General features: G+C 36.0%; 1 protein-coding gene across 1 annotated transcript; it reads right to left on the bottom strand.

Annotated features, from left to right (window-relative positions):
• Positions 1 to 2955: 2955 nt before the first annotated feature.
• Positions 2956 to 26385, bottom strand: LOC309796302 (sodium- and chloride-dependent neutral and basic amino acid transporter B(0+)-like; the record flags this gene model as incomplete). The annotated part of the gene is given in 16 exon segments (XM_082609339.1): positions 2956 to 3102; positions 3803 to 3970; positions 5979 to 6088; positions 6347 to 6446; positions 6995 to 7113; positions 8315 to 8440; positions 10261 to 10280; positions 10282 to 10487; positions 15307 to 15447; positions 17034 to 17154; positions 17156 to 17164; positions 18530 to 18668; positions 19470 to 19631; positions 21424 to 21555; positions 25252 to 25363; positions 26215 to 26385. Coding segments are annotated over 16 exon segments (1983 nt in total).
• Between the last annotated feature and the right edge of the window lie 308 nt (positions 26386 to 26693).

Genomic DNA, 26693 nt, shown 5'->3' with positions numbered 1-26693 from the left:
GTAAACCTCAGCATCGTGGAATACAATCTGGCTGAATTGGAACGATTCCTAGTTACTAAGGGTTTAAATCCTGCATTAAGTTAACCGGAAATCCACTAACAAGCCTACAGAATGTAATGACACTGGAGGCAATCATTAAAGGCACTTTGAGTGGATTCATTTGATTATATGTGTTTAATTATAAATGAATTATTATTTAAAAAGGGGAGGGGAGGGCTTCCCTGGTAGCGCAGTGGTTGAGAGTCCGCATGCCGATGCAGGGGACACGGGTTTGTGCCCCGGTCTGGGAAGATCCCACATGGCGCGGAGCAGCTGGGCCTGTGAGCCATGGCCGCTGAGCCTGCGCGTCCGGAGCCTGTGCTCCGCAACGGGAGAGGCCACAGCAGTGAGAGGCCCGCGTACCGCAACAACAAAAAAAAAAAAATAGGGAGGGGATGCCAAGTCAGATACAAAACTCAGACATTTGTCAGTTTGCTCACTCACATTTAAAGAACTGATAATGTTGCTAATATATATTTCACTGGGAAAGGAATGAAAGCACAATAGAAAAAGAAACAGTTCGAGTTGTTTTCTTTTTAATAAGCTACACTAAAAAGAATATTGAGATACAGTGATTTTAATTTCACTCAAGTGTGAAAAACAGTTTTTTCTAATGGTTTACAATACAATACTGTAAATGTCTCCAAGTTTGCATTAAAGTAAATGGGATTTGATGGAACGCTTTCCATTATGCAGAATAGTCTTTCTTACCACTGCTGAATCTGTGTAATAATAATACTAAGAGCTATCATTGAGCACCCTAAAATGTGCCAGGCACTCTGTTAAGATCTGTACTTTACACAATTGTAAAGATAGTCACAGAAACTCTTAACTACTCTTTGTAGTCAGCTCTTGAAGTGGATTTCTTTTCCAGTACCAGCACTACCACCAATTAGATATTATCAGTGTTTCATTAGAAGTGTGCCTAAATCTTCCCTGAACTGTAAGAGTCTTCATAGAAAATTACATGCATTTTTTTATTTGGTGAAAAATCCACACCTCAAATAACACCAAAATATAAGGGTAGAATGCATGTAATATAATATGGATTAAAGTTAACATCTAAGCTGTAGTTATCTATTTCAAAGAGTATTTTATAAAATCCAGTATAATTGAGGAATTAACAATCTGTTGACATTCACTAACAGCATTTGATCTACGCTCAAAGAAAACCCTCAAAATATCTAACACGACTTCATCTTATATATGTACATAATTCACTGAGGTTTTTCAGTTACAGGCCTACCTATTTACCTACCTTCATGCCCCCTCCCCCCAAAATAAGTTACCAGTGTAAATTAAAGAAACCCCTTAATCCCTTACTCCTTTAATCTTCAATCAAAAGGAAGAGGAAAAGGAATTTAAAATGTATACGACCTCTGGAAAAAAAAATGTATACGAAATTAAGGCTTAAAATTATTCTTTTATTCCTCATTTGACAAGAACAAAAAGCCAGCAGTAGTATATGTGGTTCTTAAACTTTTCTGAGTCACAGATCACTTTTGATATTCTGGTGAAAACTATGTCCTCTCACCCTAGAAAAATGCATACACACATACACGTAGAAAAATATTACATGTAATTTCAGCTTCTTACATTCTCTGAAGCCCAGGTTAAGAACCTTAAGAACAAATGAAAAGTTTCTTACATAGTTAGGTAATGGTCACCATCCTAGGCTGTGATAGTAAACCAGTTGTCAGTGATATATAGTCAATGTATAAACCTATTAGTGGATGGATCTAGAGACTGTCATACAGAGTGAAGTCAGTCAGAAAGAGAAAAACAAATATCGTATATTAATGCATATATGTGGAACCTAGAAAAACCTAGACACAGATGTGGAGGACAAACGTACGGACACCGAGGGAGGAAAGTGGTGGGGGTGGTGGTGGGATGAATTGTGAGACTGGGATTGACATGTATACACTAATATGTATAAAATGGATAACTAATAAGAACCTGCTGTATAAAAAATAAATGAAATTAAATTTTTTTAAAAAGTGGATGGAGCACTTAGAACTCCCATGAGTTGTCAAAAAAAAATCTACGAGTGATATAATATGTTTTCATTATCTTTTGTAAGCAAACTGTGATATAGGACTTTCTAATTTGGCTGCCCTCATTCTTGACAAGTTTCACACGTTTATCTCCTGTAAGTATGTAAATAAGTTACCACCCATAAGTAGTAACTTATTCAGAGAAGACAAAATCATTCTACTTGATCTATTAACTAGAAGTAATCAAAGCTTCTGGATTCCATTTTCTAGATTTATCACTTACTGGCCATAGGATCCTTAGTTTTCTGTCTTACGTCACTATTTGTAAATAAAGAATGTAACCACTAAGTTCACCTAGAAAAAGTGAGCCATGAATACATGAAGTTTTTAGACATATGAACCAAAAGTATTAAGCTACAGTCATCATATTATATGCCCAGTCCATTTTTTTCATATATATGGCATTTCTAATTAAGTGAGGCTTTCAATTTTAACACTGTCTTTTAAATATATTGATTTATTTTCCCCAGCTTTATGGAAAGGAAGGATTATGTACAAAGAAAATGTAAGCAAGTGATATTTAAAAACTTGTATAATAGAGAATATAATTATTTTCTAAATAACCAGTTCAAAATAAAGCCTTCAATATATTAGAAAAATATTTTTGATATTTTATTGTGAAATAGAGGCAGCTATGTGTGTGTTAAGATAATCTTAAAAGAAATATAATAATCACATTGCTAAACATTAGTAGATTCACATTTTTATATTACATTCCTGCTTAAATAGGGAAAAAAAGCTCATCATACTATTATGAACCTAGTATATACGTGTTTCTGCTCAACATTCAAATAAATAAAAATTTCCTCTATTCTAAAATAATCATGTTACACAACCACATATTTTTAAAAACTAGATCTCATTCTGGTTTTCTACTGCCACTAACGGTGGGTATTTCATGGTCAGTCTCTTTTTTAGGATCTACCATATTTTTATACCTTTCCCCACGATGTCTTTCCAGGTATGGCCCCCAGTTAGGAGCTGGTCTGCAGCAGCTTACAATGCGCTGAAAAGCAAAGAAAAAATGAAATTTTAGAGTGTTAAGTCTCCTTGCTAGCCAAAATGAAATAAGAACCATAGAAAAGTAAAAAATGATCATCTAAATTCTTAATGTACTGTCTACCAAAAAAATTGACACTCAAATGTAACCAATTATTAATAGAATTGTATGAACTACAAAGCCAAGATAATTGAGTATGTAAATGATTTCAAAAGAAAGTGTTTTGTGAACCCATTCAAGCAACAATATCACTTCATATACTTTCAGTGAATTCTCAGACATTTCTCTCCTGGCCTTAGGGTGAGGGTTAAGTGAGGATCTAAACCAGTGTATGCCTGGGAAGTTTCAAGAACCAAAGAGAGGGTCAAGCCATTGATCTAGATCCACAAAGCACTCACCTAGATCTTGAACCCAATCTGCCTGCTGAGCCTACCCTGTCATTGTCCTATTGAGATGTCATAATCAACTCCCCTAGACCTCCATGGAAGAGGGATAACTCAGGGTCTAGACTGGGTTCAAGAAATTTACCAGAGTTTTTCCAGTTTTAACATGCTATTACAGTATGTATTATAACCAGATGAAGTTTTAAGGGTGAAAATTATAGATATAAAGGAAAAAGGTCATTTGCTTTGTGTCATCTCAGTAGAACTCAGTACGGGTATAGATACCATAACTTTTAAAGTATAAATAATATTAACATGCTTACTTGAAGGATGGTTCCTTCAGCTTGAATTATTTTTATAATAGCCATAATTGGAATCCAAATAATGCAGAAAATAATCATACGCCAGCCTAGAGCAACTCCCCAGTCAGGGTATGGAATTTGGGCATAATTAGGTCTATGAAATTGTACCAATGACCAGATCAAGATTGCCTGTGAAAGTAAAATATGAAAAGAAAATGGTAAAGATTAAGCTTTATTGCACTAATGATTTCATTTGCACTAAGTATTAGCAATTTGATTCCATTCCTTATCAAAAGCAATTAAAATGAAAATACGTTCAAGCCAACTAAGATAATCAGGTAACTAGCCAGAAGATAAAATACTAAATGAACCAATCTAAATAACTTGTATTTGGCTCTGAATAGATTCTTCCAAAATTAGCACTTCCATATACTTATAAAAGATACAAATACTTGTACATCATGTATTTCAATCAAATACCGAAATACAACATGTATTTCGCTTATAATAGCATGGTTTTATTCTGTTCTATAAGCTAGCCAGCATATCAATCAATTCAATGAGAATGTAAAGTACACTTTAGTGAACATGCTCTGCACCTTGCTTAGCAGTTGTTTCTATTATTTTCTACTACACAGAGCACCCCTTACTCCACACCCAAAACACACACGCATTCACACATTGGTACATAATTACCAAAGAACCCTTCACTTTCTTATTGAGAAAAAAACAAGCTCAATATATGTTTGGGCAAAACAGTGACTCTTCAGGATGAAAACTAAGGCCAAGTTTTTTAAAAGGTGTTTAAAAAAAACCTACTAGGATGTTGCAGCATTAAAACTAATTATTTAGAAATCTATAAAGCAAACAAAACAAAATGAGCAAAAACTAAAAAATCATCTAGTAGTTCCTCTAAATTTACCTGTCTTGAATTTTATAGATATTCAAGTTTAATTTTAGAATTAAATAGATTAATTTCTTTCATTTCATTACAGTAATTTAAGTTTATTTCACAATTACCATAATTTTACATAACTACAAGAGAATGGCTGAGGGATAGTGGAATCTAATATATATGACTTTATACAAAATAGATGATAATGTATATCATTTAATATCTAATACTTTTGCATTTTAAAGTAAATCCAGTTGTCAAACCTAGTAATCAGTGAAAATTAGCTGGCTAAAAAGTCTAGCTAGATCTTCTAAGTTGGTAAAGCACTTATATTATTATGGAGACTTGTGGAGACTTGTGAAGTAAGGAAAACAATATTTAGTAGCACTGTGAAAATCATTTAGCAAGAATATGGAGCATACAAATATTTTATTTCAGCACACCCAGTTCCCAACCACTCACTACTTGAACCTGACCTTATAATGTTAAAAACACCCTCTAAAACAAATTCTAGATCAAATTATGTAATGGCCTTTTCTAGGAAAACCTTTGAAGCATGGGGGCAGTGAGAACCAAAGCATCCTCTATAAGGCTTTGCCACTGCCCCACCCCCACCATTATCTCTAGTCCATAGAAATTCTCTGTCCCATTAAGTGTTTATTTTGGCATTCAGCCTTTTACTGTCCTGAGCTTTTATTTAAGGATATCATGTCTATATGTCATGTTTCTCCAAGGAGACATCTTTTGCTTTCCCCCAGCTCCTAAATAGCACCAATTTTTAACATAAACTATTGCCTCTATTGACACGCATGAGTTTCTTTTAGTAATTTCAGATACTAAACACTTCACATAAAAAAATATGCATTAACAACTGAGTGTTGTTTCTTAGCAATTAGTATATTTAGATTGAATTCCTTGAAGGCAGAGACTGGGTCTTAAGCAGAGAGGTTAAGAACATTGTAGATGGCTCAGCATATTTTTTAGGGAATGAGCAAATGACTGGCTTTTAAAAATTTATCCTATTGATAATTTTTAAGTATCTAGGACCTTTAAGTCTATAGGAGCCTGGTTATTTTCTCAAATGGTAACTGTTTAAGCCTATGGCCTCAAAACTAAAACTACAAAGAAAGGCATTGTAATTTAGCCAACTTGGAGGCGCCAGTCATGAAGTAAAAGTTGAAAATCATTACTTTATGACCTTAATTTGCCTTACTCTATTCAGTGTGAATAATTCAAGTTTACCTTAGAAGTGTTTAAATATATATATTATTGATACCAAATTCATGGCATGTTAATACTTACCGTCAAAAGGATAGGCATAATGAAAAACCAGCAAGCTCTCCACCATAGCCAGAATATCCACCTTTTTGCTCCAATCATCATTTCTATATCTTCAATGAATCTGTTGCCTCCTAAAAACAACAAAGAGCTCATTCAGCCCTTATTTATACTTTCATTCATTAATCATTGTGGCCCCAAGTCATCTTTCTATGTCTAAACGTTTTCCAATACTACAGCAATGAAGCATATATATACCTTTAACTACATTTTATTCATAATAAATTTTTGTCCAGTATATTATACTTAGCTATTACAGTAAACATAATGAGAAGGAATCAAACTAAGTCATTTTAGTAAAATGTGTAGATAATTCTATAGTCACTATTTACCATAAATCCAGATGATCCCTATTAGTTCCAGTATAGCTGCAATCAAAATGCCCCATCCAGCACAGAAGTGGTCAATCAGATGAACCCAGTAAATTCCAGCCTACCAAAAAATATCAGTTACTTTTAAGTATATTTTTAATTATTTCTATGATTGATGAGGTACTCAAATTGAATCTTCTAATTTGATTTTAACATATGCTCCTTGGTTTCACCTCTGCCAAAATGCGAAAAGGAATGTTTTCAAATGTAAACACAAACGTGGCTTTAAATATCTCAAACAGGATGTACCTTTTATTCTATACTGAGTCACTGTTAAAAAATACGCATTTAGAATAGTTGATTATCAAAATGATATGCAGTGTGTGCTCTGTAGTAGCTGCCAAGAAATACAGCCTATGTTTATAGTATATAACTTTATTGTAATTGGGGAAATTGTCCATTATTGGGCTCTTTCCCCCTCTGCAAAATATACTTACTATTGAAATTGTGTTATACTGGGGAAAAAACCTGGGCTAAAACTCAGAAAATCTTGATGCAAGTCAGACTTGGACTTGTCACTAAACATCCTCTTAAACCTTGGCTTCCTCATTTAGATTATAGAGTACATTCCAACTAATATTTTGTCTATGAAAAAATACTGTAGTACACCTGAGTCACACAGACGAGGCCAAGGAGAAACAAAATGAAGCAGCAACCCAAAGTTATGGGAACCCTCATTTTCTTCATCACTTTGGGAATTAAATCTTGAATTGTTGTTGTAATCGTTTCTTCAGAAGGGAAAAAATGACATGTCAACTCATTTGCCAATAATTTTAATCACAGAAATCAACTTCTATTAATCAAATTTACAAGTATGTGTTGAGAATATACGCTGGGCCCTACTTCTTACTTTTAAAAATCCACGGGGTCCTTTCTCTTGCCAGTGACCACTCATCAGTTCTGATAAAAATCAAATGGAGCTCTATTTGTTGGTTTTAGTCTGTTTTATAAGGTTTTTCGTTGGTAGCAATTATAAGGTAACAGGTTCCCAAGGGCTGAAGTAGTTTGAAAGAGGGTTATAGGGAAGGAAGAATTCTAGTAGAACTAGTAGTTATTTATATTTGAATAAATAACATGGAGACAGAAAGGCCTTCTAGGTTTAAGAAATAAATGTGTCCGTGAAACGGTACTGGCTAAAAGTAGAAGGATATATGAGTAAAAGGATTAAGAAACATGTTTGAGATTTTTGAAGGGCTTTGAAAGTCAACTAGAGGAAGCCGGACCTTATCCTGTAAACTATTAAAATGGTTTATGTAAGAGCACAATATGATGAAATTCAGAATCTTTAGGTGTGGACCCTAGGGGAAATCCCTATGTGTACACAGAACCATGTGCAAGAATAGTCACTGCAGCAGTGTGTGTAATTTTTAAAAATTGGAAATAATCCAAATGCCCATCATTATGGCAACAGATTGTGAATTAATTAGCACTATATGTCTATGTGTCAACATGGATTCATAATACATATAAAAAACAACTGTCAGAATGATATGTATGCTATGAAACTTCACATTTATGTGAAATTTTAAAAATTTATATGTTATTTATGGATACATATAAAATGTATACAAACATGGTCTGAATAACATACATAAGCCATGGTGACAGTTGCTTCTAAGAAGGAAGAAATGTGAATTGTATTAGACAGAGAGACACAGGGGACTTCAAATTTATCTATAACAGTTTAGTTTTCTAAAAAATATCTGAAGCAAATATAAAATATTAATCTCTGCTCCTTTCGGGTGTCTGATACATGAGTACTTTGGATTTTTCCATATTTAAAACTTAAGTTAAAAGGAACTTTCAGAAAGATGATTCTGAGAGTAAAAGCTAGAGGGAGGCAACAAGGGTAAGAAAAGGATGTTTTTAAGTAGAGGAAACAGGAGTAAAATATAAGAGGGATATGTTAACATTGGGAGTATTACTTACCAACGGAAGCAAACTGCGAGTCGAGACCCAAAGTCAAAAGCATGAAGAAAAATAATATGGACCAAAATGGTCCACCTGGGAGTTGAGCTAGAGCTTCTGGATAAGCAATGAATGCCAAATCAAAACCTAAGAAAAATGAATGGCATTTTCATTTAAAATTAGTTGCCAAGAAAACTCACATATTTGAACATTTGCAAAATAAGATACTAGAAAAATCTCATTTTAATTTGGCAACCCAATCCATAATATACATTCTTTAGCAACTGTTTCACTTTCACTTTTAAAAGCGTTTGACTGGGTTGTTCTACGATGTGATAATGTGAACATATGACGTGAATTAAGCTAGTGAGATAAATTTTGTAAATGGTACATTTCTCACATAGGAAATCTTAACTATATCAATGATTTTGTTCAGCTGATTTTATTTATTTTTTAATTAATGAAGAACAATTGTCTTAAGCGCCAGAAACCTAAATTAGGTCACCTTAGCCTAGAAATTCTAAAAAAATTACACTATCAAGAAAGATATGTTCATGGAATTAACTTTTTAGTCTTTAACTCTCTTTCCAAATGTTTACTCAAAATCACTATAGGTAGTGCCATTTAATTATTTTTTTCACTGTATATTTCACAGCCGTGTAGTGCCATTTTATTTTTTTTATTGAAGTATAGTTGATTTACAATCTTATGTTAGTTTCAGATATACAGCATAGTGATTCAGTATTTTTTGCAGATTATACTCCATTATAGGTTATTACAAGGTAATGGGTGTAATTTTAGTGCCGTTTTAATTATTATATGGATACCTGCAAAATTGTATGTAATGAAACTATAAATTGAATCTTATTTTCTATTTGTTTTGTTTGTTTGTTTTTATTTTTGACTTATTTTAAACATTTTATCAAGAAGGCCCTTTTTTTTATACAGCAGGTTCTTATTAGTCATCAATTTTATATACATCAGTGTATACATGTCAATCCCAATTGCCCAATTCATTCTATTTGATGTATGTTACCTTTAGAGATGCTTTATTAAAAAATTTCAGTCATGTTATATGATACTCAGTTTTAAGTATTTTAAGTTTCTCCAACCTCCCAGAGGACTGCTCTAGGAGTCAGGAGAATTAGCTTCTAGCCTAGGCTCTGTCACTTCCTAATGATTCGATCTTCTGCAAGACATAACATTTCTGTGCATCAATCCACTCCTCTGTAAATGAGGAGCTGGATACTAGATGATCTCCAAAGTCCTTTCTAGTCCTAACATCCTATTCTCATTCATCAATCTCTCCATCAAATGATACTAACCATAAATAGAAATTTAATAAGAAAGTCCTACTTAAAACAACCCTAGAACTCTGTTCCTGAGAATCTTTAGCCAGATAATTAAGCATCCCTAGTTAATGTCTTTAAAGTTAGGAAGTTCACTAATCAGATTCCTTTCAAGTTGGACACAGCTGTATACTCACTCAGTTGTGTTTCTATCTGTATGACATTTGTGCGTTTTAAAAATTCAGACCTAATAGTGTAATTTTACGTGGATTAATTTTTATATATAGTCTCTCATACATTCATATATACATATTAACACACACATGTATATATATATGTATGTGTATATAGATATACATACACACAAATGAAGATAATGCATGTAAAGTGCATAGCATGATGCCTGATACTTGCAATTGTGCAGTAAGTAGTTCCTATTAAGGACTAAACAAAATTTGGAAAAGATGTTCTTAAACAAGTGTTCTGGAATGTACTGTTGTTTCTGAGATCATCTAAGAATGATTAAATCATTAAAACAATCAAGTTATATAAGATGAAATGAGAAAGAAAACACAATACCCTAAATCTTGAGTGCTTTAATTGCTGTAAAATATATCCGTGTTTCTTAAATGAGCTATATTGAGTTAATCAAAGTTAATAATATATAGCATTACATACCTGATTTTACAACTTGAGACTTCCTTTCCAGATATATGAGCCATGTGTCCCAATATAGAAAAAATAGCAAATCCAGCGAACACACTAGTGAGGCAATTTGTCAAACAAATTACAATGGCATCTGAGAAGCAGTTGTTATTGAACTTATTGTAAGATAACAGAGCAACTAAACCACCCCAAGCCACTGACAAGGAATAAAATATCTGTGTGGCAGCATCTTTCCAAACCTACAAGAGAAAATAATATTTAAAAACACACTCTTAATTTTTCATTTGTATAAAATATTTCATATATACAAATGAATAAATATTCATACAAGAACAAAATAAATACCCAAGTACCCACTACTCAGCTTAAGAAATAAAATGTTACTTGTCTATTAAAGCCTCCCTGTGCCCCTTCCTGATCATATCACTCTTCCAACCTCAGTGGTAACTGCTATCCTGACTTCTGTGTTTATCATTTCTTCAATTTTCTTTATATTTTTACTAACCTAAGCAATATGGCATTTAGCCTTACATGTTTCTGAGTTTATAGAAAAGTTTTCTTAAAGCATATAAACTTATACAACCTGCTTTTTCCATTCAGTAGTGTATGAGATTTATCCATTATCAATTTGAACCACATGAAATTTCAATTTTGTAAGTCAAAAATGAAAGAATATAGGCAAATTCATATGGTTCAATTAAATGTATGTAGTTCTGAACATTTTTTTCCACTGCTGTATTGCCCCACTAAATATTGCCAAATTGTGCTCCAAAGTAGTTGCATCACTTTGCACTGCCACCAGCTGGTATGAGAGTTCCCATTCCCCTACATCCTTGCCAACACTGGTCAGAATTTTTAATACTGTCCAAATTAGTGGCTGTGAAATGAGTTTTGATAACCCTAAGTACTTTATAAGGTTTAGCATGTTTTTATGTGTATATATATATTCCATAGTCTTTTCCTGTGAAATTCCTGTTCATACTTTTTGCCAATTTTTTGTTTGGGTTATTCGCCTTATTTGAGCTCTAGGAATTCTTTATGTAGTTCGGATTCTAATCCTTTAGCTGTTATATATGTTAGTTTTTTTCTCCCAATTTGTGGCTTATATTTTTCACCTCTTAACATTGTGTCCTTTGACGAACCAAAGATTTTGTTTTAATGTAGCTGAAGGTATTCATCTTTGCTTTTATGTATTGTTCTTGATTTCTCTGACTTAAAAAAAGAATCCTTAGCCCAAGGTCATAAAGCTACTATCCTATATTTTCTTCTAAAAGACTTAAAGTTTTGCTTATATCCTTAAGTTTTCAGTTCACCTGAAATTGATATTATGCAGATTAAATTAGAAATCCCAACACACTGTTTTCTAAATGGAATATCAATTATCTGAAGATAATTGATATTATCAATTATGTCCAAAGATAATTGATATTTTCAATTATATCATTTGGATATCAATTTCATATCAATTGGATAGTCCATCCCTTTCCCACTGACCTGCATCCCCACCTCTGCCACATATCAAGTTCCATATGTTCATGAATCTGTTTCCGAGATTACTATTCTGTGCCACAGGTCTGTATGTCTATACCTAGGCTAACACCACATTGTTTTTATACCTATAGCATTATAATATTGTTTCATATCTGGTAGGACAAGTCTTCCTCACTTCCTCAGAAACACCTTGCTTTTTTGCCTTTTCTCCTTTGCATAAATTTTAGAATAAATTTTCAAGTTCCATGGAAACTGTGCTGGGAATTTGGTTGCAATTCTATTTACTCCACATATCAACTTGGGGACAATAAAAACATTAATTCTTAACAAGGGTGGTACTAGGCAGTCTTTGAAGAATGATGATACATTTAGGCATCCCCTCAGTCATCCAGTACCCTCATTCCATGTTTTGATTAGAGCCCCACGTGGCTGGCCTCATCTCTCCATCTAATTCAACCCCTTTATCATTCCCCCTTTCACAATTTACCCCTCCTATGTCTCTGCTAAAGGACAATAATAAATCTTAGAAACTAACCTAGGTAAATCCATTTTAATAGTAAAATTCTGTAGATATAACATTACCCCAAAGAAAAATCTAATTGTGAAGACTTCACATAATAGGGCTGGCATATATGTAGGCAAAAGTGTGTTTTTAGTCCATCTGAAAACAGGACTGGTCAGTGGAAGGCAGGCCGTATAACATGCTGACTAACAGTTCTTGCTCTGGAGTCAAAAAGAATGAAGCCTAAATCCAGTACGTCTCACTTTCATTGAATTTGATTTATTTAACATCTTCAAGCCTGTTTCATCATCTATAAAGTGGAGATGATGATGATGATGATAATAATAGTAGTAATAATTATATACCCTAGGAAGGATGTGAGAATTAAATGAGATAACATATGTAAAGCAATTAGTAGGATACTCAGTGATAGCTATTATTGTTTTTATGGAAAAGAAACATGAACTGATACTCGGTTTCTTTTGTGGAAGTTAAAAACAATAATTTTCTCCTTGAAAGATATGTAATCCATTTCCAATTTCAATTGAAATAAAGTTGTTAGGAGTGAAATAAATACTTACTAGGCCTTCGGAATACAGCTTGATGTTAGATTATTATTACATTTTATTTCTCACAGGATTTTTTTATATAGAAGTGAAATATATATATATATATATAATATATATACTGGCAGGAAGCCAGTAGGAAGTAAAATGGATGGATAAATAGATGGATAGATAGACAGCTAGATCACAGTTAGTTCACTTATGTATAACAAAATCATGTGAGAAAAAAATGCTCTCTTATTTCTTAGGCGGTTGTACATATTAAGAAATGAACAACAGGCTTATGTTGGTCTTTCAGCTGCTTTGACTTGATACATTATGTATGCATATGTGAGTGGGGGTAAGGAGGCTGGAGGTCGTGTGGCAGGTTTGCATTGTGTAAGAATGCTACTGCATACCATGATGTACCTAGGCTGCAAATAAAAGTGAAATATAGTTCCAAACATAGTTATAATCTCTGTATCTACCCATCTCATAGCTATATACAAGATTATTAGTTGAGTGATTAGGAAACCTTAATTCAAGATGCAAAAGCAGGCTATGTAGATTTAATTAAATGTGACTCTTCCTGGGTCTCAACTTCATCACTGTAAAATGACGGAGTTAGTAAAATAGTCACTGGAGGCCCCTCTAGCTATAAATTTCTATGGTTCTCTACTCTCCTAGAGATATCAGTAGAGTTCAAATACTTAAAGAAAAGGAAAAAATATATACTTATGATTGCATGTTTAGAATATGGATTGGAGAGGAATAAAAAACATCTAAGAAAAAATTCTCATTGCCAGCAAACCCAAAGAAGTCATGAGGGTAGTGTTTGTGTTGGGGAGAGGAGGTAGGATGATTAAACTGTATGTTTCATAAGGAGCTTTAGGCTTAGCTCTGATGTTTTAAAGACAATAGAGACACCGAAACACAGACCAGTATGAAATAGTCATATAAAATTTTCTGGATAGTTTCATGGAGCTATAAAGCCCAGGTGATCTGAGGCTTGTAAAAGCCACTTAAAGGAATATCAAAGGGGTTTTTCAACTGTGCTCCAAGTTATGAGGTTTAAAGAAAATGGAGGGTCCACTTCTTAGGGAAAATGTTGCATCTACAATAATATAGTATTATATAACAGCAATAATTAAAATACTTGTGTCCTCATATTTATATAACAGTTTACCATTTCAAAGAACATTAACATATTTTATCTTGTTTAATAACCTAACAGAGGGAGGATGGTGAGTCCCAACTTCCATTTTATTTGCTTCTCATGCATTACCAAAAATGGTCTAGATGGAAAGAGACTAACAGACAAGATTAAAAGATATGAGGCCCAAGATAAATGAAGAAATCAACAGTGGCCTACGGACACATCAAACTATGTTAATCTCCAGCACATAAACAATAAAAGTTCATGGTTCTAAAATAATTTAGGGTTTTTTGGTTAATTATTGAGTGAAAATTATTTGGACACACAGAAGGTAACTGAAGGCCAGAGATTGACCTCTCAATTTTCAAAAAGGGAAAGGATGGATTTCCATGACTAAAAACTGATAAATTTGACTTGCTTACCAGAAATGTTCTACAACAAATAATTAAATATCCAGATTGTGAGTATTTAGAAAGTCACAATTGCTGGAAATTAGCATGAGTTCCACAAAGAATACCATAGCATTTCCATTTCCATAGCCTAATATCCATTTTGGCTAACACTACTAATATGGTAGATATTGTAGTGTTTCTTGATTTTAATGTAATATCGTGGGGTTTTACCTGACCAGAAGCTTAATGTGTTCCAAGAATGTGACATGACTACTAAAAAAGTGAAAGTGTTATTAGCCTGTATCAATAGAAGCATAGTATATAGAGTACACTTACTGACAATGCTGTCTGCAGTCAAAATTGTAAAAGATTTTATGTACCTATAATACACACAGCCATTGTCTGGAGATGGACTAATATTATAAGGGGTTACCAATTCATATTCATGGCACATATTTATGTGTCTGGTACAGGTAACAGTTTTGTTTATGGAATGCTTCATCCATTTCAAATTTATGTTTTAACTTCATAATATTAACTTTTGATACTAACTTTTGAGGACAATTAAAATTTATATTAGACCATTAAACCATCAGCTATAATCTTTAAATCTACTACGAGTTTATCTGATAAGTCACATAGCCCTAGTCATCAATTTGTGGGTATTCATGCATGAACTATTCTTTTTCAGATTAATAAGCCCCAAATCCTTTTGGTCAAATAGAATCAGTTTGAATAAAATGACTTTGAAAATCCTATTGCTAAAAATGATTGTCTCACTTCCAATAAGAGAGCATTAGTGCCATGTTCAATAGTTAAATCAGACATCCTAGGGGACGGAAACACTAATAAACTTAAGTACATATTCTTTTGCAAGCTACTATATTATGACACTCAATGGCAATCAAAGATTTTCAATATTGGCTTTTAAGTTTTACCTCCTCAGATAATTTGAAATCCAAATTGTCTTACCTCAGCTTCCCTAAGTTTTGTAAAATTCGACTGTGCTCCAATATAGTATGAAATGCCTTTTGATGCACCATCCAGAGTTGCCCCTCGGATCAGCAGGATGAGCAAGGCAACATAGGGGAAAATAGCTGTAAAATATACCACCTACCAAGAAGAACAACCAAAAGTTAATGTTATTTTTTTAAATCATGGTGTATAATTATATACAAATAAAGTTATTAGCCAGTTGAAATTAGTAAAATAAAGTATCAAAGATTTCATTAGGTTATTAATGTCCGATAATACTAATACCAATGTGGGCATAACTTTCTCTTTCTGTTCTCACCACTCTCAAATGATCCACTTTCAAAACACTCTGATGTATGAAGCAATATTTACCAGGTTTGTGTTGTAAATACTCAATACATTAGCAGTGGTGACTTGGAATCTAGATCGAGTGCCTTCCTAAATGTATCCTAATAAATGTCTGAGGGGACTGAATAGCACCTCTTGGTAAATTACTGCATTGATGTGGGAAGGGAAATGATTTTAAACCCTGCAATGATACTCAATCCCCAAGGAGAAGGAAAATCTCCTAGTAGGTGTCCAAATCCCACGAAAGTTGATGAAGTGAATACTTAATCAACACTTGCTATTATTATCCTTAAAGCTACCATTAAGAGAGTTTGATAGCACACATATATACGTGTGAACTGCTTGTGTCCTAGATAATACATGGTTCCAGATGAGCAGACTGCCTTTGAGGCTGGCTTTTCATTAATGTGGGTGATTTCTTTGGTCCATAGATGTCCTATGTTTGATCATATGCCCAAGGAGATGATTTAAACAAGTCATCCAGAGACCAATAAAAATTAATTGCGTGGGTAAATGGCTTTTAATGGATTCTTTCAATATTAACATCAAAAAGGAGCCAAAGGTTTCAAAAATGTGCAACATTATTTTGGAAAGTTTCCACTGACTTTGTGATGTTCACTGTGTTTTTCTGATCTAACAGCATGTCTCGTTACAATGTAACATTAATTGACTGTGCTAGATATTGTACCAGAACACAAAGATAGTATCCACAGTTATTCCTGTCGTCTGTCTTTAAGGAAATTTCAGTCTAGTAGTTACAAACACATACACATTTACTTTTCTGAGTACTGTCCAACTGCTCACAGAGAAAATTTCATACTGTTCTCTGAAATTGCCACAATGTTCTCTGAAAGTTTAAAAAATAAAACAATGAAGTGGGAAATGTTTTTCAGAAGAGGACTCTGCTGAGACAAGGTTCTGAGTCAATTTTGGCAAGCTTTAAGAGAACAATGGTATAGTTTTTTTCCTTCTCTCTCTAACAAGGGGAATCCTGACACTGTCACCTTATATAACATATATAACAAGGATCTAAACTTTCCAAACCAAACATTGCAATATATAATTCCATTCAAGATGCTTCTTTATTATAGTAGGACAGAAATACTCCCAAGCCTCAGAATGCTGTATCAGCTAGAAGGGCCCAAGTTTAGAGAAATTGCACACATCTAGTACTAATTTTTGCTTGTTTTGTTTTATTTTTAATAATCGCAGTGTTCTTATGTATTTTCTTAGAGTGAGGCTGCCTACTTAGAAAGCTTTTCACACATTTGAATGTTCCCATCATAGAAAAAACATGCATTTGGTACTACCTGGCATTGAACTACAATGAAATTGGAAAACAGCTACATCACTGTCTAATGTGTTTTCTAAATTACCTTCCCAGAAGACTTGATTCCTCTAAATAGTGCTGCTCCAACTATGAGCCAGGCCAGAAGAAGACAAAGTGCTAAATACCACACAATGACTCCAGTCTCATCCAATCCACTTGACCGTTGGCGCCACTTTACTGAAAACACATAAGCCCTTTGATGAACACACAATCACTTGTCTTTTTTTTTTTTTTTTTTTGCGGTACGCGGGCCTCTCACTGTTGCAGAGCACAGGCTCCGGACGCACAGGCTCAGCGGCCATGGCTCATGGGCCAAGCCGCTCCGTGGCATGTGGGATCTTCCCGGACCGGGGCTCAAACCCTTGTCCCCTGCATCAGCAGGCGGACTCTCAACCACTGCGCCACCAGGGAAGCCCCACAATCACTTGTCTTAATACATTGAATTTTTTAATATCTTTCATCCAGGGAGAAGCTTCATGAGTACTTTATTAATACATCAACATTGTGTGAGTCTTTTATTGATACAGTTGCATGGAGGGGCAAACATAGTTCAGTGAAAAATTAGGCTCTGAACTTTCTGGTCAACTGCAGCCAATCCAAAGTTCCAAACCCCAGAATAAAAGACACACTCATTCCTTTAGCTATGATTTTACCCTAATATTTCAAAGCCCCTGTATGGAAAGAATTTAACCTTACATCAGATTACTTCATTTTACTTGTTACGGTAGTTTTTTCTCAAGTTCAAATGATGGAGAAAACATTTAAATTGTATTAAATATTTTCTTATTCATCATACTTGTAGTTATCAAACCTAAATGGTCCCATTATTTATACCTTTTTCAAAGGTATAATTCCATGATTTCCACTAGGGACATATATGGATCTAGGATTTTAATTCTTAGCTTGATATTTGGAACATTTCAAGGTCCAAATTTTAAAAGGGTCACAAAGAGCAACAACATGGAGCTGAGGAAGAGCTCATTACAGCAATAGTCAAAGAAGTTATGTAAGGGTAAAGGGTAGGTATACAGTAAGGAGATAAAAGAGAGCTCAGTTAAAATTAATAAAAGCACATATAACCCCAAACATCTATTTTTACCATATAATGACAATTATAAGCAAAATGGATAATGAAGAATCTCAGCCTTAAATAGCAATTTTGCCCCCAATATTACTCATCACCCACCTGTTTATCATTAGAACTTGCTCATTAGAGTCTAAAAGTTGCATATTTTTCCTTCACAGCAATGCCCTAGCTTATAGCTAATAAACACTGTATAAATCATCACTGAGAACATTGTGCCCATTTAATAACTAATTTATAAATGAAAATCTATTAACTATGAGCTAATTTTGCAGGCTACTACTACTCACACAGGCTAGGTAAACATTTGAGTCAAACGAAGTATAATTTGCTCTGACTTGACTCCCCCCCCCTTTTTTTCTACTTATATGGGTTAAGAAAAGAGTGGATCAATATTTTATGGTTATAAACATTTTTAATAACATCCGTTTAAGATGTAGATAATTTACTGTACTCACTTCCAATATTGTTCACTGGGAAGCCGCCCTGGCTGATAAACTTCACTTCCATTGATGCAGGTAAAATTGTTGGCGTCTATCCAGCTTTTATTCACTTGGAAGATTTCACCTAGCTTTATACTCACATGACAATGTGTCACTAAAAATTAGAAAAAAGAATACATACACAGACACATACTTAGTTTTAGAAGAGTACTTACCTGGAAAAAAAAAGTTTTAATGATGAAATATTTAAAGTACTGTCTAAATTGTTACTTGGTGAAGGTGGAGTAGAAATCTTACAAATGGAATAAGCCATGCACATTCAGCATCTGAAATCCTCTCTACTACTAAGCTGGGGGTGAGTATGAAAATATCTGCCTTTTTAAATTGTGGTTCTATTTAGAGTAATAACAGCTATAGAGTAACAATCATTTCAGTTGGGACTTAGTGCTCTAAGGAGCTTTTCATATGTGGACTTATTTAACCTATATAGATAAATGACACCTTTAAATTCCTAAGAAGTGTTAAATCTTTATCACTTTATCCTCCAATATACACAGGCAATCCCAGTGGTAATAGTCTACAATATGGATGCTACATTGTCCCAAAGATTAGCAACACTCAACCATCAACTGAAACACTACTACTATCATAAATAGTGCTTTTCTCTCTTACCACTTTCCCATTTTCTTCCTTTTCTTGATGCCCACAACTTAGGCCTGCAAGAAGTACTCCAAGTAGTGGTTTAGCCTTACTGGGTGCCCTCAGAAATTAACATATTGCATTAATCAATTTTCAGGTTATACATGCTTTATTCTGCTTTTATCAGTAACCTATGGCTCACTTAAAATTGAACCTAAATTGGTTAGAAAATGATTTAACCCTTTAATCTTCTTAGAAAATATAAAAGAATGATGCAGAGTTAATAATATTTTTTAAATAAATAAATGAATTTTACCTACAGGAGATCTGCTACAGGTTTTATCTGCCCAATAAGAACAAGTTTTCCATGGTAGTTCACGTTGAAAAGAAGCAAACATGTAGTAAAGACTATGGGCAATTATGACATTATAATAGATTGTCACAAAAATGGATATCAGGACCATTGTAATCCCCACACCTGGAAAAGAGAACAATTAAAATAAAAAACAAGTGAAATTTGTTTTCCTAATTATTAAAGCTGCATCTCAATTTCCACAAAATCTATTTTAAAATGAGAAAACTGTTTCAAACAATGTTTTCTCTCTCTCTCTCTCTCTCTTTTTTATGTGGGGAGGCAGTACTACTGTCTGAGTAGCTTTCTTCTCAAAATTATTTTGATGATTGACTTTCTGAGACAGTTTTTTAGTTGATCAGAAAAAGGTTCTAAGATCAAAGACCTGTATTAAGCCATCAAATTCACATAAGGGAAAAACATGTTCATTATTCTTTCTTATTAAGTCTGTAAATTCTGGTCAGAGTGGATATTACTAAAAAAAAAATTATTCAAAGCTCATATCCTATCGACTGGCTGACCAATACTTCCCTCTTCATCTATAAACCAGCATTTTTAAAAACATCTTTATTATAATTGTAGTGTAGTAGTTTCTGCTTTATAACAAAGTGAATCAGCTATACATATACATATATCCCCAGGTTTCCTCCCTCTTGCATCTCCCTCCCTCCCACCCTCCCTATCCCACCCCTCTAGGTGGTCACAAAGCACGGAGCTGATCTCCCTGTGCTATGTGGCTGCTTCCCACTAGCTAGCTATTTTACGTAAACTGGGACCAAGTGAGAGAGTGGCATGGACATATATAAACCAACATTTTGACAAGTAGAAGATAAATCCTCTGAATGAATGTCCTAAAAGGATAGTGTACAGCATTTCTACAAGTGCATGTAAAGAAAATTCAATAATTCAGTAACAATCGAAATTTAAACTTCTGAAATTCCTTTAACTCAGTAGTTTCAAAATACAGCAAGCATATTGAATGTAGCTCCTATGTTAAGACTAGCTTTTGTGACAAAGCAAGAGAGTGGCATGGACATATATACACTACCAAACGTAAAATAGATAGCTAGTGGGAAGCAGCCACATAGCACAGGGAGATCAGCTTGGTGCATCGTGACCACCTAGAGGGGTGGGATAGGGAGGGTGGGAGGGAGGGAGACGCAAGAGGGAAGAGATATGGGAACATATGTATATGTATAACTGATTCACTTTGTTACAAAGCAGAAACTAACACACCATTGTAAAGCAATTATACTCCAATAAAGATGTTAAAAAAAAGATCAAAGAGACATATCAACAAAGAAAAAAAAAAGAGTAGCTTTTGAGGTAGCTTCCTTAATATTCCAGCACTATATTCTATACACCTCGCTATAAATACATTTTTGATGTTACACTGAAACCTTTACAAGTAGTTTTCAGCAGCTAGCACATACCAAAATGATATCTAATCTTCAAACAGAAAGGCTATTGGATGTTTAATAACAATGAAAGCATTTTAAAAAAACCTCTCCTAGTGTCCTATTCCATGAGGAGCATCCAAGAAAAACTAGTGACCTGCCCTTCAACTCTTCTGAATGAGGCGTTCTAAAGGATATGCAAAAGCAAGAAGACAAAGACCACATATGAAGTAGAAAAAAAGCCAGAGCCATAAAGTTAATGCACAAGACTGTGTGCCAAGAGCATTCAAAAGGTGAAAACAGGAAAATAATGACACCTTTACAACTCTCTCATATCCTTCTTAACCCCTACCATATCTGCAGCCCAAGGTAAAGAGAAATATAAATTAACATTTGATTTCTAAATTCGACAGTGTCAAATAGTCAGAAAAGCAACGTATGCCCTTTTGCCTTTAATATGAGGACAGCTATACGCAGGAATAGACCAATAAGCACAATAAGGAAAACATTTTAATACCAACCTTGAAACAATGGTAGAATCCTCCAAACTGAAACTGGACCTAAGCTAGCAAATTGTCCCAGTGAGCACTCTAGGAAGAACAAAGGTAAACCAGCCAGTGCTAGCATAATCGCATAAGGTATCAAGAAGGCACCTAGAAAACACACAAAAAGAACAAAAGCACTCTTATATGCCCAAATCTTGATGGCACTTTGACAACTAGCACAACATTTTGAAAGCATTCTGATATAGTGGAGTCAGAGAGTACTGGGTTTAAGCTCCAAATTTACTACTGTCTGTGAGAAAATAGTTGATTCTCTAAATCTTGGATTCCTCATCCATGAAATGGGGATGCTAGTATTACCTAATGAGGTTGCTGTGATTATTAAAAACAATAGCCCGGGGCTTCCCTGGTGGCGCAGTGATTGAGAGTCCGCCTGCCGATGCAGGGGACACGGGTTCGTGCCCCGGTCCGGGAAGATCCCACATGCCACGGAGCGGCTGGGCCCATGAGCCGTGGCCGCTGAGCCTGCGCGCCCGGAGCCTGTGCTCCACAACGGGAGAGGCCACAACAGTGAGAGGCCCGTGTGCCGCAAAAAAAAAAAGAAAAAAAACAATAGCCCATAAAAAGCAATCCAGAGAAGTTGAATGATCACAGGCTTTGGAGCTAGATAGCCCTAGCTTTATATCCTGGCTCCATCATATACCAGTTATGTGACCTGGGGCAGTTTACCTAACCTCTTAACCTTGGGTTCCTCATAAATGGGAAGAACAATGCCAACTCATCAGTTTGTGGTAAGGGTTAAATCATAGAGCCTATGTGAAAACACTTGGCAAAATGGGCAGGCACATAGTATATTTTCCAAGTTAAGTTCCCTCCTTTCTCCTTAAAAAACAAACAGTTTTTAAGACTTAGGGTTCAAATGTTAAATGTGGCTCAAAGTGGAAGTTACTGCAGCTAAGTTCAGTATTCTCCAAATAGTCATAAGGGTCTTCACTCAACGTTAATAAGAAACATTCTTTTTGGTGGAAGAATCTGAACAACTGAGATGCATTCAGAATTAACTTTCAATTTCATAAGGACTACATTCTGGCCAGTTAAATGAGAGTGGTAGTATCATGTGCAGCTTTGGGGAAATGTCCTTAAAAGAAAGGAGGCATGTCTTTCTTCACGTTTCCACCAGCCTGGTAACAGAACAGTTCAGCAACAACTTGGACCACGAGGTGGAAGATGTATGTTGAAGATGACAAAGCAACAGAGTATAACAAACCAGGGCTCCCAATATGTTTATGAATCTCCCGTGCCCACACTGAATTGCTTGTCTTTTAATCAACTCTTTTTGTTTAAGTTATTGTTGCAGTGAAATATTATTCAGCTTTAAAAGGAAGGAAATTCTGACAAGGGCTACAACATGGATGAACCTTGAAGACATTATGCTAAGTGAAATAAACCAGTCACAACACAACGAATATTGTGTAATTCCACTTATATAAGGTACGTAGCATAGTCAAATTCATAGAGACAGACAGTAGAATGGTGGTTTCCAGGGCATGTGTGGAGGGGAGAATAGGAAGCTAGTGTTTAATGAGTACAGATTTTCAGTTGGGAAAGATGAAAAAGTTTTGGAGATTGATGGTGGTGATGGCTGCACAACAATGTGAATGTACCTACTGCCACAGAACTGTACATTTAAAATTCGTTAAAATGTTAAGTTGTATATTTTATATACTTTATGACAGTTTAAAAAATGCCAGAAAAAGTCAATGTTAGCAACAGTCAATGTGCATGATGGGAATATTTTCCAAAATCTTTGAGGTGCTCCCTTGGGTACCAGTAAGATCAAAATTCAAAATTCTATTGTTAGAGACAATGTTACTGGGCTTCACTCAATTTTATTTGATGAAATAAGAAATTAAATGTTAATATAACCACAATTACATGCCAAAGGAAGTGTTATCACCCAACTATTAAATATTTAAATCCTTCAATGCTCTATTCTTACTTCTCTTTCAGGTTGTACGCCCTACACTGACATGAGGGAATTTCTTACACATCTAGAGCTTCAATTGTCATTTATATGCAGATGCCTTGCAAATGTACGTTTTCACTTATTTCCCTGAGATCAATTATTTTATGTTTCAAAGTCTCCTCAAACTCAACATGTCCAACACCAAATTCATGATCAGCACCCCCATACTTGGTTATTTCCCATCCATTCAATTGAGTAGGCTAGAAAGCCAGGACCTTCACTCTCCTTTACATCTCATATCCTAGTATAAGCTCCTGTGTCATCATGTACTTCTTGTTATCACTTATCTCATTAATACTTTTACATGATTTCTGTGAGTATTTGATTGATTAATGTCTATCTCTCACACTAGAGTGCACATTCCAGGTGAGTAGAGACTTTTTTTTTTTTGGTACGTGGGCTTCTCACCGTTGTGGCCTCTCCCGTTGCAGAGCACAGGCTCCAGATGCTCAGGCTCAGCGGCCATGGCTCATGGGCCCAGCCGCTCCACGGCATGTGGGATCTTCCCGGACCGGGTCACGAACCCGTGTCCCCTGCATCGGCAGGCAGACTCTCAACCACTGTGCCACCAGGGAAGCCCCGAGACTTTATTTTTGCTCAAAGTCATATTCCCAGAATACAGCACAGTGCCCACCCTTTATGTGGGTGTTTAATAAATACGTGTTAAATAAATCTTTAAGCTCTGAACTCATAATTGGGAAATAAGTTTGATATGAAAAATGTATAAATGTAATTCCTCTCCTTCCTGTCTATATGAAGATTTGAGTTATTCCCCAAGCAGGGTTAGTGGATTACACTTTGACACTCACCTTGAGATTACCCTGGCTATTGCTTTTAGTTCTGCGTTTTAGTTCAGTGCCATTTTGTACATTTACCTGAATTTCTTGAATGCTTCTAACTTGTCTAGTACAATGATTCCTGTATCTATCCCCTCTCATTATCTACTCCAAATATACTGTTCAATTCCTTGGGTGGAGAATAGTATATACTTGAGGCTCACAAGTGCAGGTAGAAGTCCTGGGGATGGGGATGAGGGTAAGGGAATGGGAGAGTTTATCTCAGGACTCAAACTCTGTGGGTTCAAGACGTGCTTTTGCTGCTAATTTCAAATGAGTTTACTTAACATCTGAATCTGTTTCTGCATTTCCAAAAGTAGACACAGTATTAAAAATACCTATAGCACAAAATTATTGTGAGAACTATGTGGAGGAATGACCCTGTAATTACTTTTTAAACTGTACAGTGACACAAATGTACATTAACTATCCCAGTGTGAAAAAGGTTGGAGTGAATCCTAAAATAGCAGCGGGGGTAGGGAGGAGGTATTTGGCCAAGACTCACAATTTGTAGGTAACTACTTTTACAGCATTTCTACTTCGTTTTTGTTTGTTTGTTTGTTTGTTTGTTTGTTTGCGGTACGTGGGCCTCTCACTGTTGTGGCCTCTCCCGTTGCGGAGCACAGGCTCCGGATGCGCAGGCTCAGCGGCCATGGCTCACGGGCCCAGCTGCTCCACGGCATGTGGGATCTTCCCGGACCGGGGCACGAACCCGTTTCCCCTGCATAGGATGGCTCAGTTATCTTCTGTGGTCTGGGCTAGTATTTGGCTGGTCTGGCAGGTAATTGAGGTGACCTCAGGTCCCAGTATCCAGCATCGGCAGGCGAACTCTCAACCACTGCGCCACCAGGGAAGCCCGATCACTGGTGTTGCTTGCTGTAATTTTGCACTGACCTCTGAATCAGCAATTATGGCAGTGATTGTGATGCAGGAAGAGACTCTTTCTGTTATTTGGGGCCCATACAGAGTTAGAAAGAGAAGGGCTTTGAGCTTCAGGTAACGATGGTCTCAGTCGGTCAGTGAGTGCGAGGCGCGGTCGTGCGCTCGGTAGCCAGCGGCACAGGGGCAGTGCAAGCCCAGCCAGAGCGCACCGCTGCTGTTAACAGAGGCGAGGCACAGACTGCTGTGACGGAGGCGGCCTCTTGGGACACACCGTAGGCTTGGGCCACTATCCTAAGCCTACATGTTGTAAATGTCATGATTGCATTTAATGGTCCTGGAACAAGCAAGAGAGCGAGACTTTGTGCATGTGTGTGTGTGTGAGAGCATGCGCTGAATGATGTGCACATGTGGAAGTGTGATATGGTGGACCTGCGTGTGCTGGGTGCCTGTGGGCGTCCTTTCGGGTTGGGTAAAGCACTGTGAAGGGATGGGGGCGTTAGGGTGTATGTGGTGTGTGTGCTGATGGGGGGCAGGGAGGGGGAACCTTCCAGTCACCCATGGCTCAGCTAGGTGACTTAGTATTCAGCAGTGGGGTGGCTGAGGGGCACTGGGAAGGGGGTGCCTGATATTTTGGGCTTTGTGGGACTCTGGAACCAGACATTATCTTAATCAGAAATTCTGGATCTTTCTTAGCTTGCAGACCACCACCAATAATAGCTACAATTTATTGAGCATTTACCGTGTGCCAGATCCTGTGTGCTAAGGTCTTTCTCTGTATGAGTTCATTTGACTCTTCTAACAGTGCTATGCAGTAGGCACTGTAACTTCCTGTTTACTCTGGAGGAAGAAACTGAAGGCACAGAGTGTTTAAGCAACTTCCCTCAGGCCACTCAACTCCTAAACGGCAGAGCCAGGCAGCCTGGCTACATAGCCCATGCTCTTTGTCACGATGCTCTACAGCCTCTTATCTGTCATCTCCCTATCAAAACCCACTTATTCTGAGGACCCCAACACTCTCCTTTTACAGCTACGGAAAAAGGAGCCTGGAGAGGAGAAGCAGCTTGCCTTGGGCCCAAGTGGCCACTGGTAGAGCCCATACTTCAGCCACAACCTGCTCTGTCCTTGACGTTGGGCAGCCAGCCTCCTGGGCTGGGTGGGCGGCATCTTCTCTGTGAACACCTTACACAATTCTGGTCCCGCTGTCATTAGCATCCTTGATTTCAAGGGCTTGAGCATAGCCGGTCAGAAACAGAGTCCCTTTGCTGGTTTGAAGGCAAATGGAATCATTCCATTTTGTTTCCCTTTTGTCATTAATATTGTGAATGAGGGTATATTTTGCTTAAGGCTGCGCACATATGCACCTTCCAAAGTCCTCCAACCTATCAGCCTCACAGTAATACGGGGAAGGCGAGTTTGACAAATCTAGTGAAACACCTCAGAGGACACTAATCCAGGAGGGTTATTGCCTATTTTTTTAAAAATAGCCAAAGTGCTAAGGCAGGATCTGTGTAACACCAGGGGCTAAGCCATAGGAATATGAAGAT

Source organism: Mesoplodon mirus (assembly GCF_964341445.2).
Source record: "Mesoplodon mirus genome assembly, chromosome: X".
NCBI classification, from domain to species: Eukaryota; Metazoa; Chordata; class Mammalia; order Artiodactyla; family Ziphiidae; genus Mesoplodon; species Mesoplodon mirus.
This window is presented reverse-complemented; position numbering and strand designations above follow the sequence as displayed.